Consider the following 23,654-nt stretch of genomic DNA (forward strand, 5'->3'; position numbering starts at 1 on the left):
AATGTCCTCCCTGGGCTTGCTGGCCTTTGTGACCTCAGGCAGCAGCTGGCAGCAGCCCCTTCCCTGCTTGTCCTGTGCCTGCCTGCCCCCTCCATGACCATCGGCACCCTGCAGCCCAGTCAGGCTCAGGAGCTGCCCCAACCGGCACTGCCTGCTCGTTGGGAGGTAGCAGAGGTGTGCAGTGCAGAGAGCAGGACGTTGTGTGTGCACGAGCACCGCTGCAGCTCAGCTGCATCCAGCCCTGCCTCTGCGCCCCGCTCCAGGCTGGGATTCGCTGCTGTCCACGCCGGTCCCTGCCCCAGGCCCCAGGGGAGCCGGGGCGGAGGGGCAGAGGAGCCAGCGAGCGGCTGTCGGGGGGTGTCAAGCGTCTTCATTCTGCCTTTATTGGAGAATCTTCACATCTCATTCAGCGCAACGAGGGGTCGGAAATAAAGTGCCCAGCAGAGCCAGGCCTGTGGGCAGATGAATGCGTTCCTGTAACGTCGCCTCGCCGCAGCACAGCGAGAGAGCAGCAGCTTTGCTGGGATGAGGACCTGCACTCGGCAAACTGCAGACTACCGGCACACGGAGCGTGGCGCCCGACAGGAGCTTCCGGTTGGAGTTTTATACAAACCGACAGAATAAAAAACCCAGAGTGTGGTGGAGTGTCCGGCAACAAAAACGGTAGAAAGGATTCGTACCTGATGGTGTGAAAGCAGCATCTCAGCAAAGTGCGGTGGCATCATGCGCGGTAGCACCCGGGAGCAGAGGGCGCGCCCAGCGGTGCCCCGGGGCCGGGCACTGTCTGTTCCGTTGTGGCTCTGGCTAAGCGAACAGTAGCGGGGAATCTACGCGCGGGCATTGCGAGCGGGCTGACGGCAGCGGGCAGGGCTGCCGTACCCAGGGTGTCCCCGCCGGAGGCAAGGCAGGATTTGGCAGCAGTGGGAGACAGCAGCCTGCCCCTGGCGCAGGAGCCTCCAGCGTGCCCGGGGTGAGCGGAGCCGGGGCTCGGCAGGTCGCGGCCGCGCTCCGGGGCCAGGTCGGTGGCGGCCGCGGGGGGAATCTGGCGGTCAGTATGGAGAGGTCCAGTCCGATCCGGAGGCGGTGTTGGCAGTTCAGGTGTGCCCGGCCCTTTGGTCCCGCGACGCTCGCTCGCACCCAGACAGCTTCCAGGGCTGCAGGGGCTGTGAGCCCGTCCCACCCCCGGGCGCTGCTAGTCCCCTTTCGGCTCCTCCAGGATCTGGGGCAGGTTCTGGTCCTTGCTCACCGACAGTGGCTTGGCAGCGCTGCCGTAGTCCTGCACTGCCTTGGGCTCGTTGGTGTGGTAGGAGCCCTTGTAGCGGTGGTGATAGAAGTAGAGCAGCACCAGCAGCGCCCCGAGCAGCAGGAGCAGGAAAATCACAACTGCGGGGCAGAGGCAGTAGTGAGAGGCTAGGGGGTGCAGGGCCGAGGCAGAGGTGGGGGGACAGTGGCCAATCACTTACACCCAATGACAATGGCGATCCAGCTGTCATCGTGCACGTGTGGGAACTCTGTGGAGACAGAGCAGGTGGTTCAGCATGGGCTGCAGTGGGAGCTTGTGCTGGAGCAGAACCTGCACAGCTTGCTGGGGGCTCCCTCTCCACCAGCGTCCCACCATGGCACCTACCTGTGCCCATGTACCAGGGGTCCATCTCAGGAGGGATGAGGATGGTGGTGAGGGGGAGCATAGAGGCACAGCTTGACTCCACCAGCTCCCCCCGGATGCTGTAGGGCCGCAGGATGCTGGTGGGGCGGAAGATGGCTTTGAGTGGGACCAGGGTGTTGAACTTCACCCCCGAGAGGCAACCCGAGAAGCCAGGTGTGTTGTAGCGCTGGATCTCAGGATCAATCATGCCGGTCTCTGTGGGGGCACAGAAGGAGAAGGCTCATCCCCTGTGGAGGGCAAGGACCGTGATGTGCAGAGGAAACCTCAGAGAACCCAGTGTGGGAGGGGGCAGCCAAGGACAGGACTGAGCTCACCCATCACACGACCCAGGTACAGATTTTTGGGTGAGTCCAGCTTGCTGTCCACGAACAGGGAGAACTGCTGCTCCACGACAGGGAGATAGTCCACCTGGCAGGCAGGTGCACGGCATCAGTGCCTACTGAGCCTCCTCCATCTGCTGCCCTCCTGCCTGTGACCCCTCCCAGCCCAAGCCCAGCCCTGCAGCCCCCCAGGCTCTGGCCGGGTACCTGGGTGTAGAGCGTGCGGTGCAGGCGAGTGATGTTGACACGGTGTGGCCTCCCGTCTGTCATTGGCTTGGTGGTGAGGGCAAAAACATAGGGGCTGGTGCCCAGCTGGTAGCGCAGCTGCAGGCTCCCTGTAGACAGAGCAGGGCTGTCGGTGGGTACTGGGATCTCAGGGGGTGAGTCCAGCCCCTCCATGGGGCTTCCCGTGTGGCCCCAGCACCCGGGAAGGTCCTCGCAGGCCCTAAGGGAGTGCTGGGTTGAGGAGCCCTGTGCTCACCATCATCTTTGATGAGCACAGCCATGTAGTCCTTGACGAAGGTGCTGACATAGAGCAGCACGGCCGGCGCTGAGGTGGTGCTGAAGCTGAAGCTGACCTCCTCGCTGGTGAGGTTGTAGCCGGGCAGGGGCTGCCAGGGGCTGCTGATGATGCTGGCGAACTCGCGGGCAGCATACAGTGACATGGGCAGGATGTTGTACCGCACCCAGGTGCCCTCCTCGAAGTACCCACCGATGTCTGTGGGCAGCCGTGGGGGTGACAGGAGCGCTGGCTCCTCTGCCCTCCCCTCCCCACCAGCCTGGGTGCAGGGGGTGTGCAGCTGCTCACCGTGGTTGCAGAAGGGACCGTCGAAGGCGGAGATGCTGCAGTTGCAGCTGTAGTGGCTGTAGCGCTCGACACAGAGCCCGCTGTTCTGGCAAGGCACCGGTGGGTCCTGGCAGTGCCCGGTGCAGTTGACCTGCACACCCTCGGTCTCATTGGCCTTGCCCTCCAGGTTCAGCGTCACCCCGTTCATTCGTAGTGCCCGCAGGCATCCCAGGAATGGGCGCATCTTGTGCTCTGCTGTGCCTGAAGCAGGGCCAAGACTAAGTGCCCCGCAGACCCTGGGCAACTGGGGGTGGGGCGGCTGTGGCCAGGCGCTCTCACCAACATAGAGGGGTCTGTCGAAGTCCAGGCGGACGAAACTCTGGGGGGGAGCTGTCCGCACCACCCAGGGCAGCTTGTCCACCCGCAGCCGTGCCAGCTTGACATTGAGCTCAGCCTTCACCTGGTGCCACTCATCGTCGTTCCAAGGCAACTCCGCCCGCACTGTCACGTTCTCATCCCCGTTCCCAATGTCATAGGCAAATACCACGTCCCTGGTGGCTACAGGGATGCAGTGTTGAGGAGAAGTGCCTGGTCCTGCCACCCCACGTGCCCCACACCCTCCCCCCACCCATACTGTTGAGCTCCACACGGATGTAGTTTCGGGAGCCAGGGTTCTCCAGGAAGACGCCGGACTGGGCAGTGGTCTTGAAGTAGAAGGAGATGTCAAGGCTGTGGTTGGCCTGGAAGGTGGGGAAGAGCAGGGCCGCACCCCTGTTGAAGGAGACGGTGTTCCAGGTGTTGCCTGCAGGGAGTAGGAGGGGCATTGGAGGTTGGGGATGGACCCTGCATGGGCATGGACCCTGCATAGACACACTGGTCCCACAGGTATGGGACCCCGGTGGGCATGGGCGCCCTGCAGGCAGGGTCAGTTCACTCACGGTCTCCGTAGCACCGAAGGGGCCCCAGCAGGAACTGGGCTTCAGAGCCAGTGCGGTTCGTGTCTCCCACCACAACCTGGGTGACAGGCAGGTGGTCCACGAAGGTCAGCAGACCCTTGTCCGTCCTCCTGCAAATGATGTGCATCAGAGAGGCCCTGACGGGCTTCACCAGCCCAAGTTCCAACCTGAACTCCTGCCTAAGCTCCCAGGAGTCTGTGTCTGCAGCCTCACCCCCCCAGCTCACCACAGCGCATGGTCAGCGTCACAGTTGCAGAAGTGCTTGGGGTCAGCACAGTTCTTGTCCAGGCCACAGCCACAGCGCCGGACACCTGGCCGCGAGCCCCCCCAGTAGTAGTGCCGCTCGTTGTGCCGGCCCATCCAGAAGCTGAAAGGTGGCCCATCTGTGGGCACAGGGGAGGGTGAGGGCACATGCCACGGCACAGCCCCGTGGCACAGCCCTGCAGTACACCTCTGCTCCCTGTGGCACTCACAGGGGCTGTTGAGCAGCCGGGAGCTGTAGCAATGGAACTCGATGCGCTGCTCACAGTACTCGGAGGCGTTGGCCAGAGCTGACACCTCGGCCCAGGACGCGTTCCAGTACTCCACGGCCCCCAGGTAGGGCTGGTCCACGCTGGAGCCTGTCACCCGCGTGGCATAGTGCCGGTTGTGCCGGACGATGGTCCACGCTCGGTCCTCTGCAGAGGTGGGGGCAGTTAGCACCGGCTGCCCTGGGACACCCCTGCTCCCTCCATCCTGCTATGGCCCCAGTGCACAGGCAGAGGCTGGTGCCCGGGGGCAGCAGGCAGAGGGACCCCAAACCCCCACCTCGGATATCGCAGTAGACAGTGAAGGGCTTGAGCGGGCCACTGCCGTCAGGGTCAATGGTGTAGTTCCCTGAGGTTTTCCCACTGACCCGGTAAGCATCGCATGACTCCTTGTAAAGGGCTGGAAGAGGGAAATGAGGCTGGGGCCAGCCTGAACGAAGTGCCAGGCAGCTGGAAGAGCTGTGGGTGCCTGGCCTATCCCCCCACCCCCAGGGCCCTGGGCTCACATTTGTGGCAGGTTTCCCCCTTGTACCCAGTCAGGTCACAGATGCACATGAAGTCATCCCAGGACTGGATGCAGCGGCCATCATGTTCACACAGGTTGGGGGTGCACCTGGGGGCACAGAGAGCTCCTGTTCTGCTGCTGGCACAGTCCCCTGGCCCCCTTCTGTCCCACCCAGTGCTGCTGTCCCAACTGATACCTGTCTGTGATGCCACAGACATTGAAGTACACATTGTAGTACTGTGCCAGCCGCTGCAGTGCCAGCAGCTCCACGTCCACAGGCTGCATGTCCACATTCAGCATCTGCAGGCAGCCATGGAAGGCTGTCTGGTTCGACCGGCAGCCAGTAACTGAGGCCGGCTTGGGGCAGCCTGCAGAACACAGCAGGGTGAGCAGCCCTGGGGTGCCCATTGCTCCTGGCCCCAGGGCAGCCCTAACCCCACCACCCACCTCCAAAGAAGTACTGGCTGCCGGTGCGGAGCTGGAAGGGATGTGCCACCCGGAACTCGGCACCGTCGTCGTCATCAATGGTCACCACGGCTGAGCCATCCCGTGCCACAAGCTGCACTGAGTGCCAGAAGCCATCGTTCAGGTGATGCCCTGTGTGGGAAGAGGAGAGTACATGGGGTGGCCCTGCCACCAAACCAACCCCTACTCTTGAGTCTGTTCCACTGCCCACCTGCCGCAAACTCCAGCTTCTTCTTGCCGGGTTGGGCGATGGAGACGTTGATCTGCCCCTCACTCAGCACCACCTCGAGGGAGCCCAGGTTGTCAGCAAAGCTGGTGTAGAGCAGCAGCCCAGCGGTGTCCCAGGAGCGGAAGCGGAAGCTGACGGCCAGGCGGTTCCGCCGTGGGATCCCTGGCACCCGCACATAGTTGTTGATGCCAGCGAAGGTGATGGGGTTGTTCAGCTGGTCCTGGCAATAGTGGCCCACACTGCCCTGGGGGTGACCGCAGGAGGAAGTGAGGATGGGAATGTTCCACCTCACCCCATTCTCCCATCCCTGGGCCACCTCACTCCTGGTCAATGCTGTTGCCTGGCAGCGTCAAGCGGGCGCCCCAGGCCAGGAACAACCATGCATGGTCGATGTGGCACCGCTTGGCTGAGCATGGCACTGCCCAGCCTCACATCACCCCACAGTCAGGGGAGCAGCCTGGCTCCAGGGCAGGGGTCACCCCCACAGTGGGACTAAGGACCTGGGCCGCCTCCAAGAAAGAGGTCATCCCATGGCAGGGATGGAACCCTGGGGAAAGGGCCACCCCCAGGCAGGACCTCGAAGCGGATGTTGGGTCGGCGGTGCCTGGCCAGGTCAGCGATGTTGACCCCATTGAAGATGATGTTCTCTACACAGCCCCGGAAGTTCTGCCGGTAGGTGAGGTGCTGCTTGTCGTGGTCTATCACTCCCCCAAAGAAGACCTGAGGGAGCAGAAGGAGGGTGTCAGCCCTTCTACAGGGTCAATGTCCTGGCAGTTCCCCACCCACTGCACCCACCTCAGTGTCGAGGTCGAGCTGGTCAAAGGTGCCACGGCAGCGGAAGCGTTTGACCTCCCCATCCAGTGTCAGGTTGAGGTGGTGGCCGAGGCGCTCGATGTGCAGCGAATGCCAGTGCTGGTCATCCAGGAGGCTGCCCACTGCCACCGTCGTGTGGCTCTCGCTGGCATGCAGCAGGCTGCTGCCTAGGGAGGGGCAGCCTCAGCCTGTGCCCCCTGGTCCCACAACCCCCAGCCCCCCAGCCCCAGCTCACCTAAGCTGATGTGCAGGAGCAGCTGGGCCTGCTTAAGCTCCACTGTGATATAGTCACCCTGCGAGCCCTCCCCATGCATCAGCACCCCATCCTGCTCCAGCGTCTTGAAGTTGAAGGAGATGTCATCCTCGAAGGTGCTGATCCTCTTGGCCCGGAAGCGGTAGGAGATGGCATCGTCACCATCAAAGAAGAGCACGTGGGACCCTGGGGGGAGCAGAGCAGCCCTGGGCACATCACCCACAGCAGCAGGTGCCCCAGCACAGGGAATGCTGGATCTGGCTGCAGGCTGCTTGGACACAGTCCTCTCTCGGAAGGGTTTTCTGGGCATGCTGGGATGCAGGGCTACTGGCACCCCTGGGCTGGGTACTCACGGTAGGGGCAGCCATAGAGGCCCAGGCGCAGCCCAATCTTGCCCCGCGGGTTCCAGGCCACAGGGATGATGCGGATGTAGCGTGCGAGGATGGGGTAGTGCAGGTCGTGCCGCACCACTCCGCTCTCGTTCACGTTCCCAAAGAACGTCTGGGGATGACAGGCTTCTGTCAGCACCTTGCTCCAGCCTGGGGGTCTCTGCTACTCCCCAGTGACTCCTTCCCACAGAGCCCCCTGGGCATGCCCGTACCCAGTTGCTGCCCTGCTGGAAGAAGGGTTTCCAGCTGGTGGGGTGGTCTGCAAAGAGCAGGATGTAGCGCGTCAGCCAGTCATAGGTGTTGAAGGTTCCCTGCGTGGCCACAGCGTTAATCCGGTGCTTCTGCATCAGGTCGATCTGGAGCCAGGGCTGCTTGTCTCGGGGGTCAGGGGACCAGCCACTGGTGCCTGCAGGGTGGGAGTGGCTCAGCTGGCACCACAGCCCAGGGACCCAGCAGATCCCGGCTGAGAGAGGGCTGCCTGTTCAGCCCCACTGCAGCACACACTGTGGGTGGGAACTGGAAGGCTTTGGGGCTCTCCCCCACTCCTAAGGGGATGCTGAGGGCCCTGCCATGGGCACCTGAGGACCCTTCAGCCCCACACTTTGCCAGGGGCACCCCCTGCCCATGGTCCCTGCTCCATCTGCAGCCCAGTCCTGCAGGGGGACTCACTGTGCAGCCGGGCAAAGCTGGGCGAGTAGAAGATGTTGTATCTGGAGGAGGCACCGAGGGATGAGGAGTAAAGGGGAGCAACCAGCTCATCGTAGCAGGGTCCTGAGGAGAGAGTGGGGCTGGGACACTGAACCGGGCTGTGTCCCCGTGGCAGCACCCTCGGATCCCGCGGACCCCCGAGGACTCTGGGGACTCACAGGGCTTCTGAATGCTGTGGGCTCCGGGGACACCGCGGCCGGCAGCTGGCGGGTCCCGCTCTCCCCTCCCACTGCAGCGGAGCGGACACACCTCTGCGGGCCCCGGCGCCCGCTCCAGCCGCCTCCGCACTGACGTGGGCGCCGGGATCCCACCTGCCCCGCCCTGTCCCGCCCCACCCCACCCCTGGCAGACCCCCCCGGTCGGGCCAGAGGGAGCCCGGGGCGCCCGGGAGTGTTTGCTGCACCCCAGCCCTCACTACAGGGCCAATGCGCCCTTGGTGCATCACCCCCTGTCTGCCTGCATCCCCTCTGCCTGCATTTCTCTGCCTGCATCTCCCTGCCTGCATTCCCTCTGCCTGCATCCCTCCCCGCCTCCATCACCGCAGCCCGCGCGTCCCGGGCCCCTGAGGGGAAGGGTCCGCAAAGAGCTGCTCGGTGAGGCCGGGGTCTTGCCAGTTCTCGTTCACGGGCACCAACCTCCCGCCCTAGGCGTGTCCCCAGCCCGGTGCAGTCCCGAGGGACCGGACCGCGTCGGCGGCGCTGACCGAGGTGCTGGCGAAGCGCGGCCGGGTACCGGGGACTGCACTCTCTAGCCGGGATGCCCGGACACGGGATCGGGTCAACCCGGGGATGCCGGTCCTCGAGCCCCCTCCCCGCTATGGACACGGGGCCGCACCAGGCGAGGAAATGCGGCGCAGCGGGACGGGTGCCCAGGGCAACCCTGGGCATTCCCGGGCACCACGGATTCCCCCGAGGCTCCGGTTGGGTGCGGTGTCGCCGCCGGGAGAGCTGCGGCGGGGAGGCCCCGGGGCAGGGCACTAGTGGGGGCTTCCGGACGTCCGTGTCCGACGGTGACCTTGGGGACGGCGCGGACCGGGACGTCGGGGGATGCCGAGAGATGTCCGGGATAGAACGAGGGACGCCAGGGAGAACGGGGGCAGGGGGGAAGGCTCAGGGGGCCGGGGTGGCTCGGGGGCGCGGGGCCAGGGCGGCGGGCGCGGTCCCGCAGTGCGAAGCGGCCGCTCCCGGGGCTGCGGCCCCACTTACGTGCGAGGCAGCCAGGGCCGGTGGGCAGAAGCCCGGCGCAGGCGGCGAGCAGGAGCCCGAATAGGCGGCAAGGGCCCATGCTGAGCCCCGAGCGCCCCGAGCGCCGCCGCTCCTGGTGCTGCAGCCGCGAGGCGGAGCGGGGCCGGCGGCTCCGCCCAGGGGGCGGTGGCGGGGGAGACGGCGGGGGGCGGCCCCGGGACCGGGGAGGAGACGCGTGGGCCGGGCTGGGGACAGCTCAGAGCCTCGGCCCCCGCAAGCCTACCCCGCTGCTGCTCCTCTAGGGATGTTCCCGCCGGGCCTCCCTGGTTCCCCGGTCCTCGGCGCCGGGCCCAGTGTGGTTACCGGTTTGTGGCCGGTCCTTGTCCGGCGGCCTGCGAGGGCTCAGGGTGGGAGTGCGTGGGCAGCGCGGGGCAGACACGCGTGGGTCTGCTCCTGGGCATCAGCTGCAGCCCCCGACCCCCGCCGTGCCCAGCCCTGCCCCGAGCCCTTACATTGGGTTGTATGCCGTGAACCCCCAGTCCCAGCTCCCCCCAGATGTGATCGCCCAGCCCTGGCTCCCCCTAGATGTGACCCACCCAGCCGTGGCACAGCGCCTGCAGCAGCGGGGGGGCGGAGCGGTGCCCGCCGCGCTCCCGTAGCAGATGTGCAGCCGTTTGGTGGCAGCCGTTTGTAATCAAGCTGCAGATTAAGGGCTGCGGGTTTTGAGGTCACCGTTCTCTCCCGCGGTGCAGAAGCAGGGATTTAGCCCCTGTCTGTTCCCAAACATCCCAGATACCCACGGAGGGGGCAGGGGGCTCTCAGCCACCTGTCCTACATACATTGCCTGCCTTGCAGACCCCACGATACCCAGTATCCCCCTGTCTCTGTGAGGACTCCTCCCACTCCCGGGAGCCTCAAGCCCAGCTCCGAGGGGCGGGGATGCCCTGAGGGTCGTTGGGTCCAAGCAGGTTCCTGGCAGCGTGAGTGTCACCTGCAGGCCCTGGCGGCCGGGGCCATTTCCTGCTCAGGCAGAACCAAGGTTGGGGTGAAAGAGAGAACAGAAAGCCCCAGGTGTGATGGGCTCATGGTGCAGGCAGGAGCACTCTGGGAGTTCTGCTACGGGGAGCTGAAGATGTGCTAGGGATGAGGCCAGCAGCCCTCCCATCCTCCAGATTCTGTGTCCATCCCCAGGAGAGCCATGGCCCCACTTGGCCTCATCCTGACCACAGGGAACTGGCCTCTGTCCAGCCACACTCCAGCCAGAACCCGGCAACTCCATAGCCCCGTGGGCACCAACAGCAAACTCCTGGGTCTGGCAGGAACTATGCCTGCTCCCCATGCCTGGCTGGAGGCAGCTGGGAAGCAAAGGCAGAGCTGGGATAAGCCACAACAAAGTCAGCTGTGGTGGGGACAAAGAGGGATTAGTGCTGCAAACATTACAAACCCATCAAAGCCAGGGATCAATTTGCTCCCCATGTGGGGAGAGCATCATGGGGCCTCTGCCCCACAGGAAATAATCTACCCTTTTATGAGGAATTGGTAATTCCATTGTCCACAACCAGCAAGATGCCTGCCCAGTACCACAGGGGTGAGGGTGTACAGCGGCATGGGGACAGAGGGGTGTGAGGCGTAGGAGTTGCAGGGCTGGGACACCTGGATGAGGGGGATGCCCTGCACCAGTGGCTACCCCAGTTCCTGGAATTGCCATGTTTCCCATCAGGATTCCTGGACTAGACACAGCTCTGTTTGTCCCATCTTATTGCCAGCCCACAGCAGCCCATGCTCCACTCTTGCCCTGTTCCCTCTGGCCTCACAGAGGCAGTTCCTCAGGAGCCATGAACAGCCCTAGGGTGAGCAGAGGTCTCCTGCATGCACTGTGGTCAGACACTGCTCCCCCCAGCAGGGTGCTCCAAGGCTTGCCCCCCAGCCTGACACAACAAGGGCTGAGCAGAGCTGTTATTTCTATCCCCAGTATGCAGGTGCTGCTCACCAAGTGGAAGATGTAGGACCAGCTGTGGTGCAGGGTCACACCTGCCCCCTTGCTTCCCTCCCACAGGGCTGGGCTTGTGCTCTACACCGCTCTCGGTATCAGCAGCAGCACCGTGGTCAGACCACAACTCTACAACGCCAACGGCTCCAAAGCTACGGGCAAGGTCTGGCTGCACGATGCAGGAGAAGGTGAGGGGACTGTGGACTGGAGGAGTTCCTGGGGGGCCGGGTGGGCACCTTCCTTGCTGGCTCATCTTGTTGCTTCTAAACACTTCTCTTTTGGGCTGGTTGGGGCCCAAGGAATGCAGGGCAGCACCCGATGCTGCAGGTCCCTGAGGCTTGGAGCAGGGATGGAGCTAGCGGAGCTACTGGAGAGTCAGTGTGTCCCAGCACTGGCTTCAGATCCCACCTGCAGACCCAGAGTGGGTGGTGGGATGAGGGGAGCCCACCTGGACTCACTGATAGGTTCCAGAGCAAAACTGCTCTGTGGCAGATCAGTGCTGGATTATGACCTGTGTTGCTGAAACACTGTCCTTCCATACCAGAGAAAGATGGAGAGGTTGGGAGCAATGTACACAGCTTCAAGGCACTGGGACATGCCTGAGTGGACAGTGTGGGGCTGTGCCAGCACTGGGATCCTCAGGGCCACAAATGGGTGAGTAGGTGCCTTGGGCAGGGGCCCATGTGCACTGCAGGGATGCAGGTGGAAACCTGCCCAAAGCACCCACTTGAGGATGCCAGCATAGAGCCCCGAGGGGACATCAGGAGCAGCTCCCCCATGGGACACAGTTAGCTTGTTGAGGGTGGTGCTGTGCCAGGAACACCGTGGCTGGGGTCACGTCTCCCTGCCCGCTCTGCACTGCAGGGGAAGCACACAGCTGCTCTCACAATGACTGAACACAGAAAACCTGCAGCTGCCTCAGGCTGAGTGCAAGACAGAAACTGCACTGAGTGCAGGGCCAGGGGTGGTGATGGGTCTGGGGGAGGAGGCCTCTAGCTGCCACCTCTGAGCATCCCTTGCTCAGTTTCGCTCTTCACAGGTAAGCCCCGGCCCCACTGTGATGGAGCCAACTGCCACCACCGACTTCTACCCCTGGGAGTACCACAGCTCATGGGAGGAGGCCATGTTGCCCGAGCTCTGTGAAAAGCAGGAAGTGCAGGACTTCACCGGTGCCTACCAGCCTGCTGCCTACTTGTTGCTCTCGCTGCTAGGTGCAGTGGGGAATGGGCTGGTGCTGCTCACTCACACTCGCTACCGCCGGGCACAGAGCGTGACCGACGTCTGCCTGCTGCACCTTGCCCTGTCTGACCTCCTGCTGCTCCTCACCCTGCCCTTTGCTGTCATCAACACACTGCAGGGCTGGTCCCCAGGCACAGCTGCCTGCAAGGCGCTGCAGGGCCTCTATGCCCTCAACTTTTACAGTGGCTTCCTCTTCCTCACCTGCATCAGCGTGGATCGCTATGTGGCCATTGTGAGGGTGCCAGCTGCCTGTCGCCTGCGCCCAAGGGCTCGCCGCCATGGCTGGCTGACAGCAGGGCTGGCCTGGCTGCTGGCACTGCTGCTGGCACTGCCCCAGTTTGTCTATGGCCAAGCGGAGCAGCACCAGGATTTCAAGCTCTGCCGAGTCGTCTTCCCCAGGGCAGTGTCACGGGTGGCCCAGGGGACCACCAACCTGATGCAGGTGGTGCTGGGCTTTGTGGTGCCCTTCCTGGTGATGGTGAGCTGCTATGCTGCTGTGGCTCGAACACTGATGGTGGCTCGTGGTGCCCAGCCTCACCGGGCACTGCGGGTGCTGCTGGCCCTCGTGCTGGTGTTCGTAGCCCTGCAGCTGCCCCACAGCCTGATGGTGTTGCTGGACACGGCTGAGCTGCTGGCCAGCTGGGAGGTGACCTGTGCCCAGAGCCGTCGCAAGGACCTGGCACTGCTGGTGACAGGTGGCCTGGCCTACCTGCGCTGCTGCCTCAACCCCCTGCTCTACGCCTTCCTGGGCCAGCGCTTCCGCCAGGAGCTGTGGCTGCTGGCAACTGACACTGGTTGCTGCCCAGGCTGCCCCAGTCCCCGCCGGCGGGCATCGCTCTCCACCTGCCAGGACATTATGTAGGGACATTGTGCCCACGGGTGGGGCACGAACTGCACGGTGCCCCCACGCACACGTGGGCAAGAGCAGTGCACAGGAGCCCTGAATGGGCTCCCCACAAACCACTGGGCCGGGAGGACTGTGCGATGTCACGCGTGCTGCAGGGGGACTGTGTGATATCACCGTGCTGCAGGGCACCATGCAGTGTCACGCGTGCTCTGTGTGGTGTCACACGTGCTGGGGGGGGCTCTGCGGTGACGGTGAGATCGGGGTGGACGCGCAAAGGAGAGCCCGAGGGGACAGCTGGTGCCCCCCTCACAATAAACCTCGGTCGAGCCCCGCTGCCCAAGCGCCGTGTCCGTGCGGATCAGGGCTGGCCCGGGGAAGCGTGGGGCGCTGATGAGGGGGATTTGCAGGGCCGGGGAGCCGGGAGCGCGGAGCGGACGCTGCCGGGGGAGGCCTGCAGGCGGCGGCAGATCCCTGCGTGTCGTGTCCCCGCCTGTCCCCCGCCGGTCCCCGCCTACCCCCGCGGCTTCGCCTGGACACGGAGGAGCCAGGCCGGGGAACGGGGCGAGGAGACAGCGCAGGGACTGGCAGCGGCTTCATGGAGGCTCTGGGGAGTTGTAAGGGCACGTTCGGGTCTGGCACCCTCATTCCCACTCTGTGCCCTGCCCATGGCATCTGGGACCAGGAGCAGGAACAGGAGCGGAGGTTGCCCACCAGGAGAGCCCACATCATCATTTCCCGGGGCAGGGTGCCAGACGGGCTGGGGCCCACCGGGCTGGTGACAGTAGAAGCCCCCCTGGAAAAAAGTGCCCTGGGTCCAGCTGGAAGCCCCCTCCCGGGGCTGGAGGCCAGAAGGGTCAGAGGGACTTTCCTCTCCCCCCGCCACTTCCTGCACAAGTTCCTCTGCCTTGACACGGCCTGGCCCAGTAGCTCCCACCTCCCACAGGACCAGAGCACCATGGTTGGGGCTGGCATGATTCAGATACCTGCACCCCCATGGGGCTGCCACCATGCCGAGTGGCGCATGGCCACTGGCCAGCAATGCCTAGGGCCATGCGGCAGCCCTGTGTGCTGGGCCCAGCTGATGAAGTGCACTGGGGTGCAGGGAGTGGGGCAGGGCCTGGCTCTGGTACAGTAGATCTTGGACGTGCAGGGAAGCTCCTCTGGGTCCTGCTCGGGCTCCCCCCCAAGGTTCCTGCTCTGGACTAGCCCAGTGCCAGTGGAGAGGAGACATCTCGTGGGCCAGAAGAGTGATTACTGCTGAGTAAGCAGCTGCAGGGCTAGGGTGCTGCTAGGGCTAGGTCCCGTCCCACACAGCCTGCGCTGACCCTGCTGCCGGTGGGAGCAAGGGCCAGATTCTGGAGTCCCTAGCCAACAGCACAGCTGCCCCACTCCCTGCCCAGCCAGTGGCATCAAGCGACCCTGATCCCTTTCTCTGCTGGCCCCGCAGCTGTGCCACCATCTCCCCACATCCCCCAACATGGCAAGTGGGCACTGTCCCAGTGCCCTGGTCTGCCTTGGCTGCCTCACAGCAGAGCTCAGCCCCCAGCCCAGGCCCGGTGCTCGCTGCGTGGGAGGGAGCTGGCAGTCAGTGCTTCCTGTGTGCGCATCCCAGCACTGCAGGCTCCCGGAGCCGGTGTTGACCCAGCAGCTGTAGCAGAGCCAGGGCTGCAGCCGAGCTGCTTAACTCCTGCTGGGGATGGGGCCAGGCATTGCCATGGTATACAGGGTATGGGGATGCCGTAGACTCTGCCCAGGCCCGAGTTCAGCTGTGCCACTTCATGGTGGCATCGGGTATGGCCTTGGCACGAGTCCCTTCTGCCATTGTGGGAAGGTACTGCGAGGGCCGGTGGCACAGGCCTGCCTGAGCACGGTGACCTCCTGCCACTGGCACACGGCTGGACACTGCAGTGGCCTCAGCTTCTATCCGGGAGAAGCGTCGGTGCTGCAGCACGGAGGGGCTGGTGCAACACATGACGCCCGTACCGACGGCAGCTCGACGCCTTGTCTAGTGGAGTCTCGGGGCTGGCCGGTGCCCGGTAGCAGTGCCCACGCCGGGTGCAGAAGGTGCCCGGTGCCCCCGCCGGCGGTGGCTCCAGCAGCACTGACCCTGCGGCATGCCCCCGTGCGGTGCGCGCCCCCGCCCGGCCAATGACGCAAGCGGCCGCCCTGCCGCCCCGGGAGCACTGGCTCCGCCCCGGGAGCACTGGCTCCGCCCCGGGCCACGCGCAGCGATTGGCGGGCACCGGTGACGCGCCCGGTCCGACCCGCCCGGGGCGGCGGCGGGGCCGGTCGCGGCGGCTGAGGCCGGTGCGCGACGCGGGAGGGCGGCGGGCCGGACCCGACCCGTCCCGTCCCGGTGCCGTCGCGTCCCGTCCGGTGTCGGCGGGGCGATGCCGTTCCCCGGTGGGCTGTGGTGGTTGCTCTGTTGCCGGCAAGGCTTCACCCTGCTGCGGCGGGACTACGGCGAGGCCGATCGGGAAGCGGACGGCGAGGCCGAAGAGGAGGAGGCGTCCTTCGAGCTCCGCGCCCAGGGAGACCAGGTGGGGCTGGCACCAGGACGGGCACCAGGACAAGCACAGGGACGGGCACCGGAGCCGCGTCTGAGATCAGCTCTTCCCGCCTACCTCTCGGGCCCCGCCGCCTCGGCGATCGCGGCTGCCGCCTGCCCGGGCATATCCTCGCCAGTACACCCTCCGGGCTTCTTTCGGCCCGTCCCTGCCGCTACCCAGGGAGTCCTGTCGGGGCGCGGGAGGGGGTCGGCCCGGCGGCTGCGTGGTGTCCCGGAGGTCCCGGGGCAGAGCCGAGGGGTGCTGGGTCCACCGGAGCTGCGGGCGACGCAGGGCCCTCGCCTTGCCAGGGCGTCCGTCGGGTGCTGGGGTGCATCCAGAGCCGGGTGGGCAGCGGGTCCTGGTGCTGTCCGGTGCTGCCCCACCTTTGCCGTCTTCTCGGGACACGGGCCGTGCGGCTGCGGTGGCTGATCCCGCAGCAGGGCCGTACCTGCCCTGAGCCGCTGTCGAGGTCGGTTGGCCAGGTTGCGGAGGGGCCCCGCGGGCGGGTCCCGCGGGCCTGCTGGAGCAGGCCGGGGCTGTTCCCGGTACGAGCGCCCCGGGAGCACGTGCCGCCGCGGGGTGCAGACCGGGATCTCTCCGCTCCGGCTGCTTCCTCTGTTTGGGGAAGCGGAGCGGCGGAAACCGGGACTTCCTCCGGTCGGGCTGCATGGGGCACGGCTGATAGTGCTGGGGGGGGGCCGGCTCCCAGGTCTTCCTTCTGCCTGTCGCAGCTGCTTCCCGCACCCGGGGCCACGGAACCGTCTCCTTATGTGGAGGCGACATGGGGGTGGTAACGACCCGGTCCCACTCGCGGTGGTCCCTTTTTCCTGCTCACCGTAGGGGCTTCAGCACAGCCCTGGGCTGCCCTGGCTGTGCAGGGAGGAGACACCCCTGAGCCCTTCGCACTGGCTGTCACCTGGTAGAGGATCCCCTTCTTCTGCAGTGCCAGCACCGCAGGACAGTGGGCACAGGGAACAAGGGCAGGGCTGGGTACTCTGGGCACAGATGGCAGTGCCAAGGACATGGAAGTGGCAGGAGCTGTCTTTGGGCTTCCCATGTCCCATGGGCCATGCTGGCTTCCGAGGTCCAGGCTGGCGTGGGTGGCTGTGATGCCAGCTCCCCTGGGAGCCCTTTGCTGTGGCCAGGGGTCCTCAGGAACCCACAGCGGCAGCCACCCCTTCCTAGGAGCGTGGGAGCAGCTCCTTCATCCCTGCCACTGCAGCTCCCTTCCCACTTATTTATATCCCTGAGAAGGAGCTGACAGCCACCACTGCTGCCTGCTCCTGTGGGCAAGGAGCTGGGCACTGTCTCCATGCCTGCAGACGCACAGGAGCATGCAGAGCCCTCCCCAGCCTTGGCAGCAGAGTGGTCGCTGCAGGAGCTGTCCCTGTGCACGGGCCGACACTGTGTGACAGGTGCCCTTAATGCCATGGGTCAGCGGTGCTGGCCTGCCCCACGGCGCAGCTGTACCTGCAGTGGCTTTCCCCTCCCCACCTCTATTTTTAGCAGCCATCTCTTTTTCGTGGCATTCCCTGGTGTGCTCTGGCTGGGCATGCCTCAGCTGCCCTGCTGGGCTGCAGCTGGCAGCAGTACCCATGTCCCTCCTGGGGCAGTCTCCACTGGTGCTGCACATCCCTGCACCTCACTCTGCCTGCCCTGGTGCCTGCCTGTGCCTGGGATCTGCCTCGTGCCCCAGCACGTGTGCCAGGGCTGTCACGTGAGTGGCACTGCCCATGTCAAGTTGTGCTGCGCAAGAAGGAACCATCCCCTGCCATCCCCTGTCCCGCTGCAGGGCCAGGGACTTCCCTGGTCCTTGTCCCACCACCATGAGCAGGAAGTCAGCTGCATCACAATGGGACTTTGTGCCGTGAGCTATTACTCAGCACTGACCTTGTGCAATTCCGCACAGTACTCAGCCTTCTGGGTCAGCCCAGGACACGCTGCCACTGTGCCACAGCTGCCCCGGCACCCCGGGGTGCCCCAGCTGTGGCTGTGGGGGCACCAGGGTTCCCTGCCTCATGGCAGCAGGATAAGAGCCTTCTCGTCTGGGCCCAGAGTGGTGGTGAGCAGAGTCCATCTGGGAGTGCTAGGCAGTGAGCATAGGGCTGAGGTATCTCCTTCCTCTGCAGGGGTCCCTGGAGGTGAGCCTGAGCCAGCCCACCCGCAGCAGCAGTGGCTCGGAGCGGTGAGTGGCCTCCTTCAGCCTGTGGGCATCCCATCACATCTCACATGGTGCTGCAAGGGGTGGGGCCTGGCACACTGTAGCAGGAGGCACTGGTGCTGGTGTGCACTGCACCACCTTGCCCACAGGGCTGGCACCATGCTGTGCTGGGCTGCTGGGTAGAGCAACAGGATGGCAGAGCTGGGAGTGCCATGCTCCATCCCCACACCTGGTGCATCCTTGGACACATCTTTATCCCTCTGCCATGCCAGATATCTGGCTGCTGCAGGCTGTTAGGGGCCATGTATGGCTCATCCTGTGCCAGAAGGCTCTCCTCGGCTATGTCCACTGGCAGAGGCCATGCCCTGGGGCGGCATGTGCCTGGGAAGATGGGGTGCTGGAGCACAGCAGCCTGCTTGCTCCCCATCCTTCCAGTGCTGACACTGCTGCCAACATTCCTTCCTGGTTGTTCATTTTCCGAATTCCTTGGCAGGGCTGTGACTGCAAACAGCTTATTTTTAGCCAGGGTCATCTGCAGCCCATGGCTCTGCCATGTTCCCACCATGGGGTTGTGGGGTGACTGGAGCTCCTTGGGACCCAGCTCACCTCATCTTCCAGGCTGGCTCCCCACTTGAAGGCTGTGGTCAGTACCCATGGGCACCCGAGCTCAGCCCTGTGTCATTCCCCAGGTCCCTGCTCGTTGCAGAGGAGATGCGCAGCCTCATCGTGGAGAAGGGCCCGGAGCTGGTGGAGGATGACTCTGATGCTCTGGTGAAAGGTGATCACAGCCAGGCTGGGGCACAGCTGGGGTGGGCAGGACTGGGCGCTGGTTGTGGCTGGATCCTGTCACAGAGGAACGGGGGACAGCAGCTGAGCCGATACCAGGAAGACCTGGCTCTGTGCTGGGGAGCCTGTGGGGCAGAGGTGCCAGCAGTGGGGGCTGAGGCTTTCCTTTCCCAGGATGGCTGCAGCGGGAGGTGCGGAGTGGTGTGAAGGCTCCTTGGATCCGGCCTCGGAGGTACTGGTTCGTGCTGACACCTGACTCCCTGGACTACTACAGCAGCAATGAGAAGGGTGCACGGCGCCTGGGCTCCCTGGTGCTCACCAGCCTCTGTGCTGTGCTCTGGCCAGACAAGCAGACATACAAGGACACAGGTGGGGTGCCTGTACCCCTTGGCCAGGCTGTGCCTTTGCAGCCCCTTAGGTCCTGCACTGCCCTCCCAGCCCCGAGGAGCTGAGGGGCCAAGCAGGGCCGTGGGGTGTTGAGCTGGCCCGTTGGGGGTCCTGGGTGGGCAGTGGGTGAGCTGTGCCCCCTCACAGGCTACTGGAGCGTGACGGTGTTCGGCAGGAAGCACTGTTACCGGCTGTACTCTGAGCAGCTGAGTGAGGCGGTGCGCTGGGTGTGCGCCGTGCAGAAGGTCATCGACAGCAAAGCGCCAGTCCAGACACCCACCCAGCTGCTGATGCGTGACATCGAGGTGGGCCTGTGGCACAGTGGCACAGGGCTGCCTCTGGCACGAGGCTGTCCGTGGCACCAGGCTGCCTGCAGCCAGGCAGGGCTGCGATGGACAGCTGTGGTCTCGTGCCCTGGGCCAGCAGTGGGTGCCTGTGTCTTGCCAGTGCGAGCCTTTGTCTCGCCCAGGTGGCCCAGGAGCTGCCCGTGGCACCAGGCTGCCCATGGCACTGGGCTGCCTGTGGCACCGGGCTGCCTGTGGCACCAGGCTTCCTGCAGCTGGGCAGCAGGGCTGCGATGGACTGCTGTGGTCTCGTGCCCTGGGCCAGCAGTGTGTGCCTGTGCTTGGCACTCAGCTGGGCCTTCTGCAGCTGCTGCTGTTGCTTTGCCCTCTCTCAGGAGCACTGCAGCAGCCCCGAGGTCCTGGAACAGATTTACCGCTGCAACCCCATCCTGCGCTACACCAGCAGCCCCCTCTACGCTCCCCTGCTGCCCTTCCCCTATGGTAGCCTGAACCAAAGCGGTGAGGGATGAGCAAGGGGCAGAAGGCCTGGGCTGGTGGGAAAGATGGCTGGGGGCTGGGTTGAGCTCCAAGCAGGGGTGCAGTGTCTGGCTGAGGGCAGGGGGAACCTGCAAAAGTCCCTGGGGCTGTTAACCTCCATCCTGTCCTGCAGCCCCTGGCCCCTGCAGCTACACCACCCTGCGCGATGAGGCTGTGAAACTCTTCAACTCGCTGCAGCAGCTGGAGTCAGAGCGGGACCCGGTGCCGCTGATGCAGGGCGTCCTGCAGACCTGCCTGGACCTGCCACCGCTGGTGGATGAGATCTACTGCCAGCTGGTGAAGCAGACCACAGAGCCGCCGGCGCCAGGCGGGCAGGGCAATCTGCACTACTGGCAGCTACTCACCTGCATGAGCTGCACCTTCCTGCCCTCCCCACCCGTCCTGCGCTTCCTGCGCTTCCACCTGGACAGGCAAGTACTGGCAGAGCTGCCAGGCGCCAGCCGCCGCAGGGAGCTGGCCAAATGCTGGGCTCTGCTGGGTCGGTGCCACTGTGACCGCCCTGGGTCTCTGGCAGGACAGAGAGCCAGTTTCCCACCTCGGAGATGGCCAAGTATGCCAGCTTCATCCGAGAGGCGCTGGGGAAGACCAAGGGACGGCAGTGTGTCCCCTCTCTGGAGGAGATCCTGGTGCTGATGCGGCGGCAGGAGATGATCTGCACTGTGCACTGCCCAGGTGCGGCTTCCTGCAGCGTGGCCATCAGCTCCCACACCACGGCCGAGGAGGTGAGGGGCCACAGCCAGTCTGGGCAGGGGGCTCAGGGTTTGCAGCCTGCCATGGGAGGGGCTCTGGTGGGTTTCTCGTGGCTGCACCACGGTGGAGAGGGCCTGGGGGCCACCTGCCTTTTCCCACTATGACCTGTCTGTGTCCCTTTGCAGCCCTGAGCACCGTGGCCAGGGATATGTGGTCACCGTCGGTTGCCTTTGTCTCGCCCAGGTGGCCCAGGAGCTGGTGTCCCGCCTGGGGCTGTCCCAGAGCCCCAATCTCTTTGCGCTCTATGAGCAGTCGCGGCGGCATGAGCAGCCTGTGGGCAACACCACACTGCTGGCCGACGTCCTCACCAGGTTTGAAAAGTAAATATCCTCTTGTGCTGCCTGGCGGGGAGCAGGGCCAGGGGCCGTGGTGGAAAGGGCTGGTGTGTGGACACCTTCCCCTTTCACCTGCCCCCACGCTGATGGGGCTGACCTCATGTGCTGCAGCTTGGCCGGAGAGCAGCGGGAGCAAGACCCTCCGTGCCGGCTCTGCTTCAAGCACTATGGCTTCCTGGACACAGACAACGTCCCGCAAGACAGCCTGGAATTCGCTTTGCTCTTTGAGCAGGTAAGTGCCTTGAGGGGGTGGCTGAGCCAGGGTGGCTGTGCCCCCATGCTGTGCTGTGCTGTGCCCCTGTGCTGTGCTGGGTGGACACCCCACGCTGCCTCACTCCCCTCTCCCGCAGGCACATGAGATGGTGCTGCGTGGCTATGTGCCCACATCAGAGGAGACGCTGCAGACGCTGGCAGCCCTGCGCCTGCAGAGCCTCAACAGCGACTTCTCCACCCACGCTCCCTGCCCGCGGCTGGAGGAGCTCTTCCCACCCCGCGCACTGCACGCACGGCTGCCGCGCCCCCGACCCCGCACTGCCAAGTGTCATGGGGCTCGGCTGCGTGCGGGGCTGCTGGCTGGGGGGCTCTGGGGGCAGGCGCTGGCGAAGCAGAGGGCAGAACGGGACCAGCGCCTGCGGGGCCGCCTGCGGGAGGAGGGGGCCAGCACCGTGGCTGCCATCGTGGAGAAGTGGAAGCTGCTGCAGGGCATGGGCCGGCCCGAGGCCATGGCTGCCTACGTGGCACTGGTGCGGGAGTGGCCTGGCTTCGGCTCCACGCTCTTCGATGTCTACTTGCGTGTGGTGAGGCCCAGGGCGGGACACAGGGGCAGCGGGCAGCCCTGGCAGAAGGCAGCCCTGGCAGTGGGCAGGCCTGACCCCTCTCCTTGCAGAGCCCACTGGAGGCCAGGCCGCAGCGGCTGTGGCTGGGCATCGGGGCCAAGGCCGTCTCGCTCTACAAGCCAGGGGAGCTGGAGCCCTTGGACAGCTTCAACTACGGCCGCATCTCCTCCTTTGGTGCGTCTGACAGCAGCACCTTCCGCCTCTCCGTGGAGGACCGGGACCTGCTCTTCGAGACGTCCCAGGTATGAGGCAGCTGTGCCTCCATTGCTCCTTCCCCCAGGGGCCTGCAGGGTGCCAGGCACCCAGGGTGACCCCGAGTGTCTCTTCTGCCCACAGGTGGATGAGATCGCCCAGCTGCTCAACACATATCTCACCTCCACAGGCACCTGGCAGCCACCCCAGCCCCAGGAGCCAGCCACAAGCTCCCCAGCCTCAGCCCCTGCTATGCTGCCCCAGGGCCTCTGCCCCACGGCCGGGCCCTGGCTGCACCCACCACCGGTGGGCTCCTTTCCCAGGTAGCCCAGTGGCCAGCGTGGCCATGCAGGGTGCTCCTGATGGACAGTGCGGGGAGGGTGGCTGAGCCTGGCAGGTCTGTGCTGGTGCCCAGCTGCTCTGAGAGCAGGGGGCAGAGCTCACTCCTCACACCGCTGTTGCCTTTTTGGTTACTTCCTTAATTTATTTTGAGGTGCCCGTGCTCCCCACGGCTCCCAGCACTTTCCCTGGAGGGCAGCAGGGCCACCATACTGTGGACCCACCCTGTGCCACCCCCAGGCCCATTCCGGTTCCTTGTATCCCAGTGCCTTTGCCTGCAGCGCTTGTGTTGCCCAGATCTGCCCATGCCCCGGCTCCTGCTGCCCTGGGGGCTGTGCCTGGGGCAGGCCATGCTGGGCAGTGCTGCTGTGCCATTATCTGTCTGTCCGTCCTCTGAGTCCCACTCCCTGTAAAGCTGCAGGCGGCTTTGGCCAAGCCCCCGCTGGGACCAGTGGCTCCTGTGGCTGCAGCCAGACTCTGCCGCTCTGCAGTGCCCCCCAGCCCACAGGGCTCATGGGACAGAGGTGCCCAGCAGGTTGGTGGCTGCGGTACGTCTGGGGCTCAGCCCCTCTGTTGCCTCTGTAAAGTTTTGTTGGTTCTGTCTTGGGGGAGGGGTGGGGAGGACCTGTTGGTTTGTTTTTCTAAATAAATGCACAAAGGAAAGGCTGAGTCTGGGGTCCTGTGCTTGGCTGGGGCTCCTGTTCTGGGACTGGGGCTCCTTTGCCTGGTTGGGCCCATGGCAGGAGACAGGGACGGTCTGGGCACAGCAGGGCTGGGGACAGGCAGCACAGAGTGTCCTTGGGGGCAGGGACTGCTGTCCCTTTGGCTAGCACACTGTGGCCTTTGGCATTTCATCAACGGCACAGGCAGTGCTCAGGCTCCGCTGCCAGCTCCCCGGCACCCCCTGGCACTGGCTGGCCCGGGTGGGGGGAACTGCCCTGTCTGCAGGGCTGGTGCCAAAGAGGGCATGGGAGCCTGGTGCTGCTGTGGCTGCCTGGCATTTTCAGTCTGCCGCGCTGTGCCGCAGGGGCAGAGGAAAAGGCAAATTTTCACCTTGGACTGCCTGGGCTTGGGCCTGTGTCAGCCCCACACCCCCACCCCTCCATTGCCTGACTTGGGCAGGGCAGGACAGGGGCTCCATTCCCCCTTCCCATCAAAACAAGCCAGCCCTGAGCTTGCGTCCTGCCCAGCAGTGCTATCCCCCCACTGCCTTGGATCCAGCACAGCAAAGGCACCCCCATCCCCTCGGCAGCCTCCCTCCTGCCAGGGCCTTTTCCCTCTGAACCACAGCTGCTGCTGCCTCTGCTCTGCTGGTTGGGCCAGGGGGGTGGTGATGGCTGCTGTCCCTGGTCAATGGCACGGGCAGAACAGGGCAGGTCCTGCCAGTATTTCTGGCTCTGTCACAGCAGGCACCCAGCATAGCCTTGGACCCATGCTGCTGCCTGGCTCCTGGCCATGGCACCACTGGGACGTGGAGGTGAGCAGCAGCCCTGGGCCATGTTCCCACCCTGCCAGGACCCCAGTTGATGGCAGCTGCCTCCTGCCCAGCCACTGGCTCGAGAGCCGTGCAGGCAGTGTCAGTGCAGGAACAGCCTTTAT

At 65.0% G+C, this 23,654-nt stretch overlaps 3 protein-coding genes across 3 annotated transcripts; 2 read left to right on the forward strand and 1 right to left on the reverse strand.

The window, feature by feature from the left end:
• Window positions 1-1,192: 1,192 nt before the first annotated feature.
• On the reverse strand, window positions 1,193-8,902 carry CNTNAP1 (contactin associated protein 1). The gene is made up of 24 exons (XM_054396912.1): window positions 8,824-8,902; window positions 7,580-7,681; window positions 7,123-7,316; window positions 6,875-7,022; window positions 6,504-6,707; window positions 6,251-6,435; window positions 6,032-6,175; window positions 5,438-5,699; window positions 5,209-5,358; window positions 4,958-5,129; window positions 4,763-4,869; window positions 4,537-4,656; window positions 4,203-4,406; window positions 3,956-4,112; window positions 3,712-3,839; window positions 3,408-3,575; window positions 3,113-3,331; window positions 2,795-3,034; window positions 2,468-2,704; window positions 2,194-2,321; window positions 1,981-2,074; window positions 1,628-1,861; window positions 1,464-1,511; window positions 1,193-1,383 (listed from the first exon to the last, which is right to left on the reverse strand). Exons 1-24 carry the CDS (start codon window positions 8,900-8,902, stop codon window positions 1,193-1,195), a joined length of 3,915 nt encoding a protein of 1,304 aa, XP_054252887.1.
• On the forward strand, window positions 8,901-12,893 carry CCR10 (C-C motif chemokine receptor 10). Its single transcript, XM_054396782.1, has 5 exons — window positions 8,901-9,037; window positions 9,105-9,243; window positions 9,342-9,457; window positions 10,859-10,955; window positions 11,832-12,893. The coding sequence occupies exons 1-5, from the start codon at window positions 8,901-8,903 to the stop codon at window positions 12,891-12,893; spliced, it is 1,551 nt and encodes a 516-aa protein (XP_054252757.1).
• Window positions 12,894-15,268: 2,375 nt separating this feature from the next.
• Window positions 15,269-22,701, forward strand: PLEKHH3 (pleckstrin homology, MyTH4 and FERM domain containing H3). The gene is made up of 13 exons (XM_054396847.1): window positions 15,269-15,418; window positions 17,557-17,612; window positions 18,278-18,366; window positions 18,549-18,743; window positions 18,909-19,066; window positions 19,441-19,564; window positions 19,716-20,013; window positions 20,118-20,325; window positions 20,537-20,673; window positions 20,800-20,920; window positions 21,039-21,485; window positions 21,575-21,766; window positions 21,861-22,701. The coding sequence occupies exons 1-13, from the start codon at window positions 15,269-15,271 to the stop codon at window positions 22,041-22,043; spliced, it is 2,358 nt and encodes a 785-aa protein (XP_054252822.1). The 3' UTR covers window positions 22,044-22,701.
• The last annotated feature ends 953 nt before the right edge of the window (window positions 22,702-23,654 follow it).

Source organism: Indicator indicator, chromosome 39 (genome assembly GCF_027791375.1).
Source record: "Indicator indicator isolate 239-I01 chromosome 39, UM_Iind_1.1, whole genome shotgun sequence".
Lineage (NCBI taxonomy): Eukaryota > Metazoa > Chordata > Aves > Piciformes > Indicatoridae > Indicator > Indicator indicator.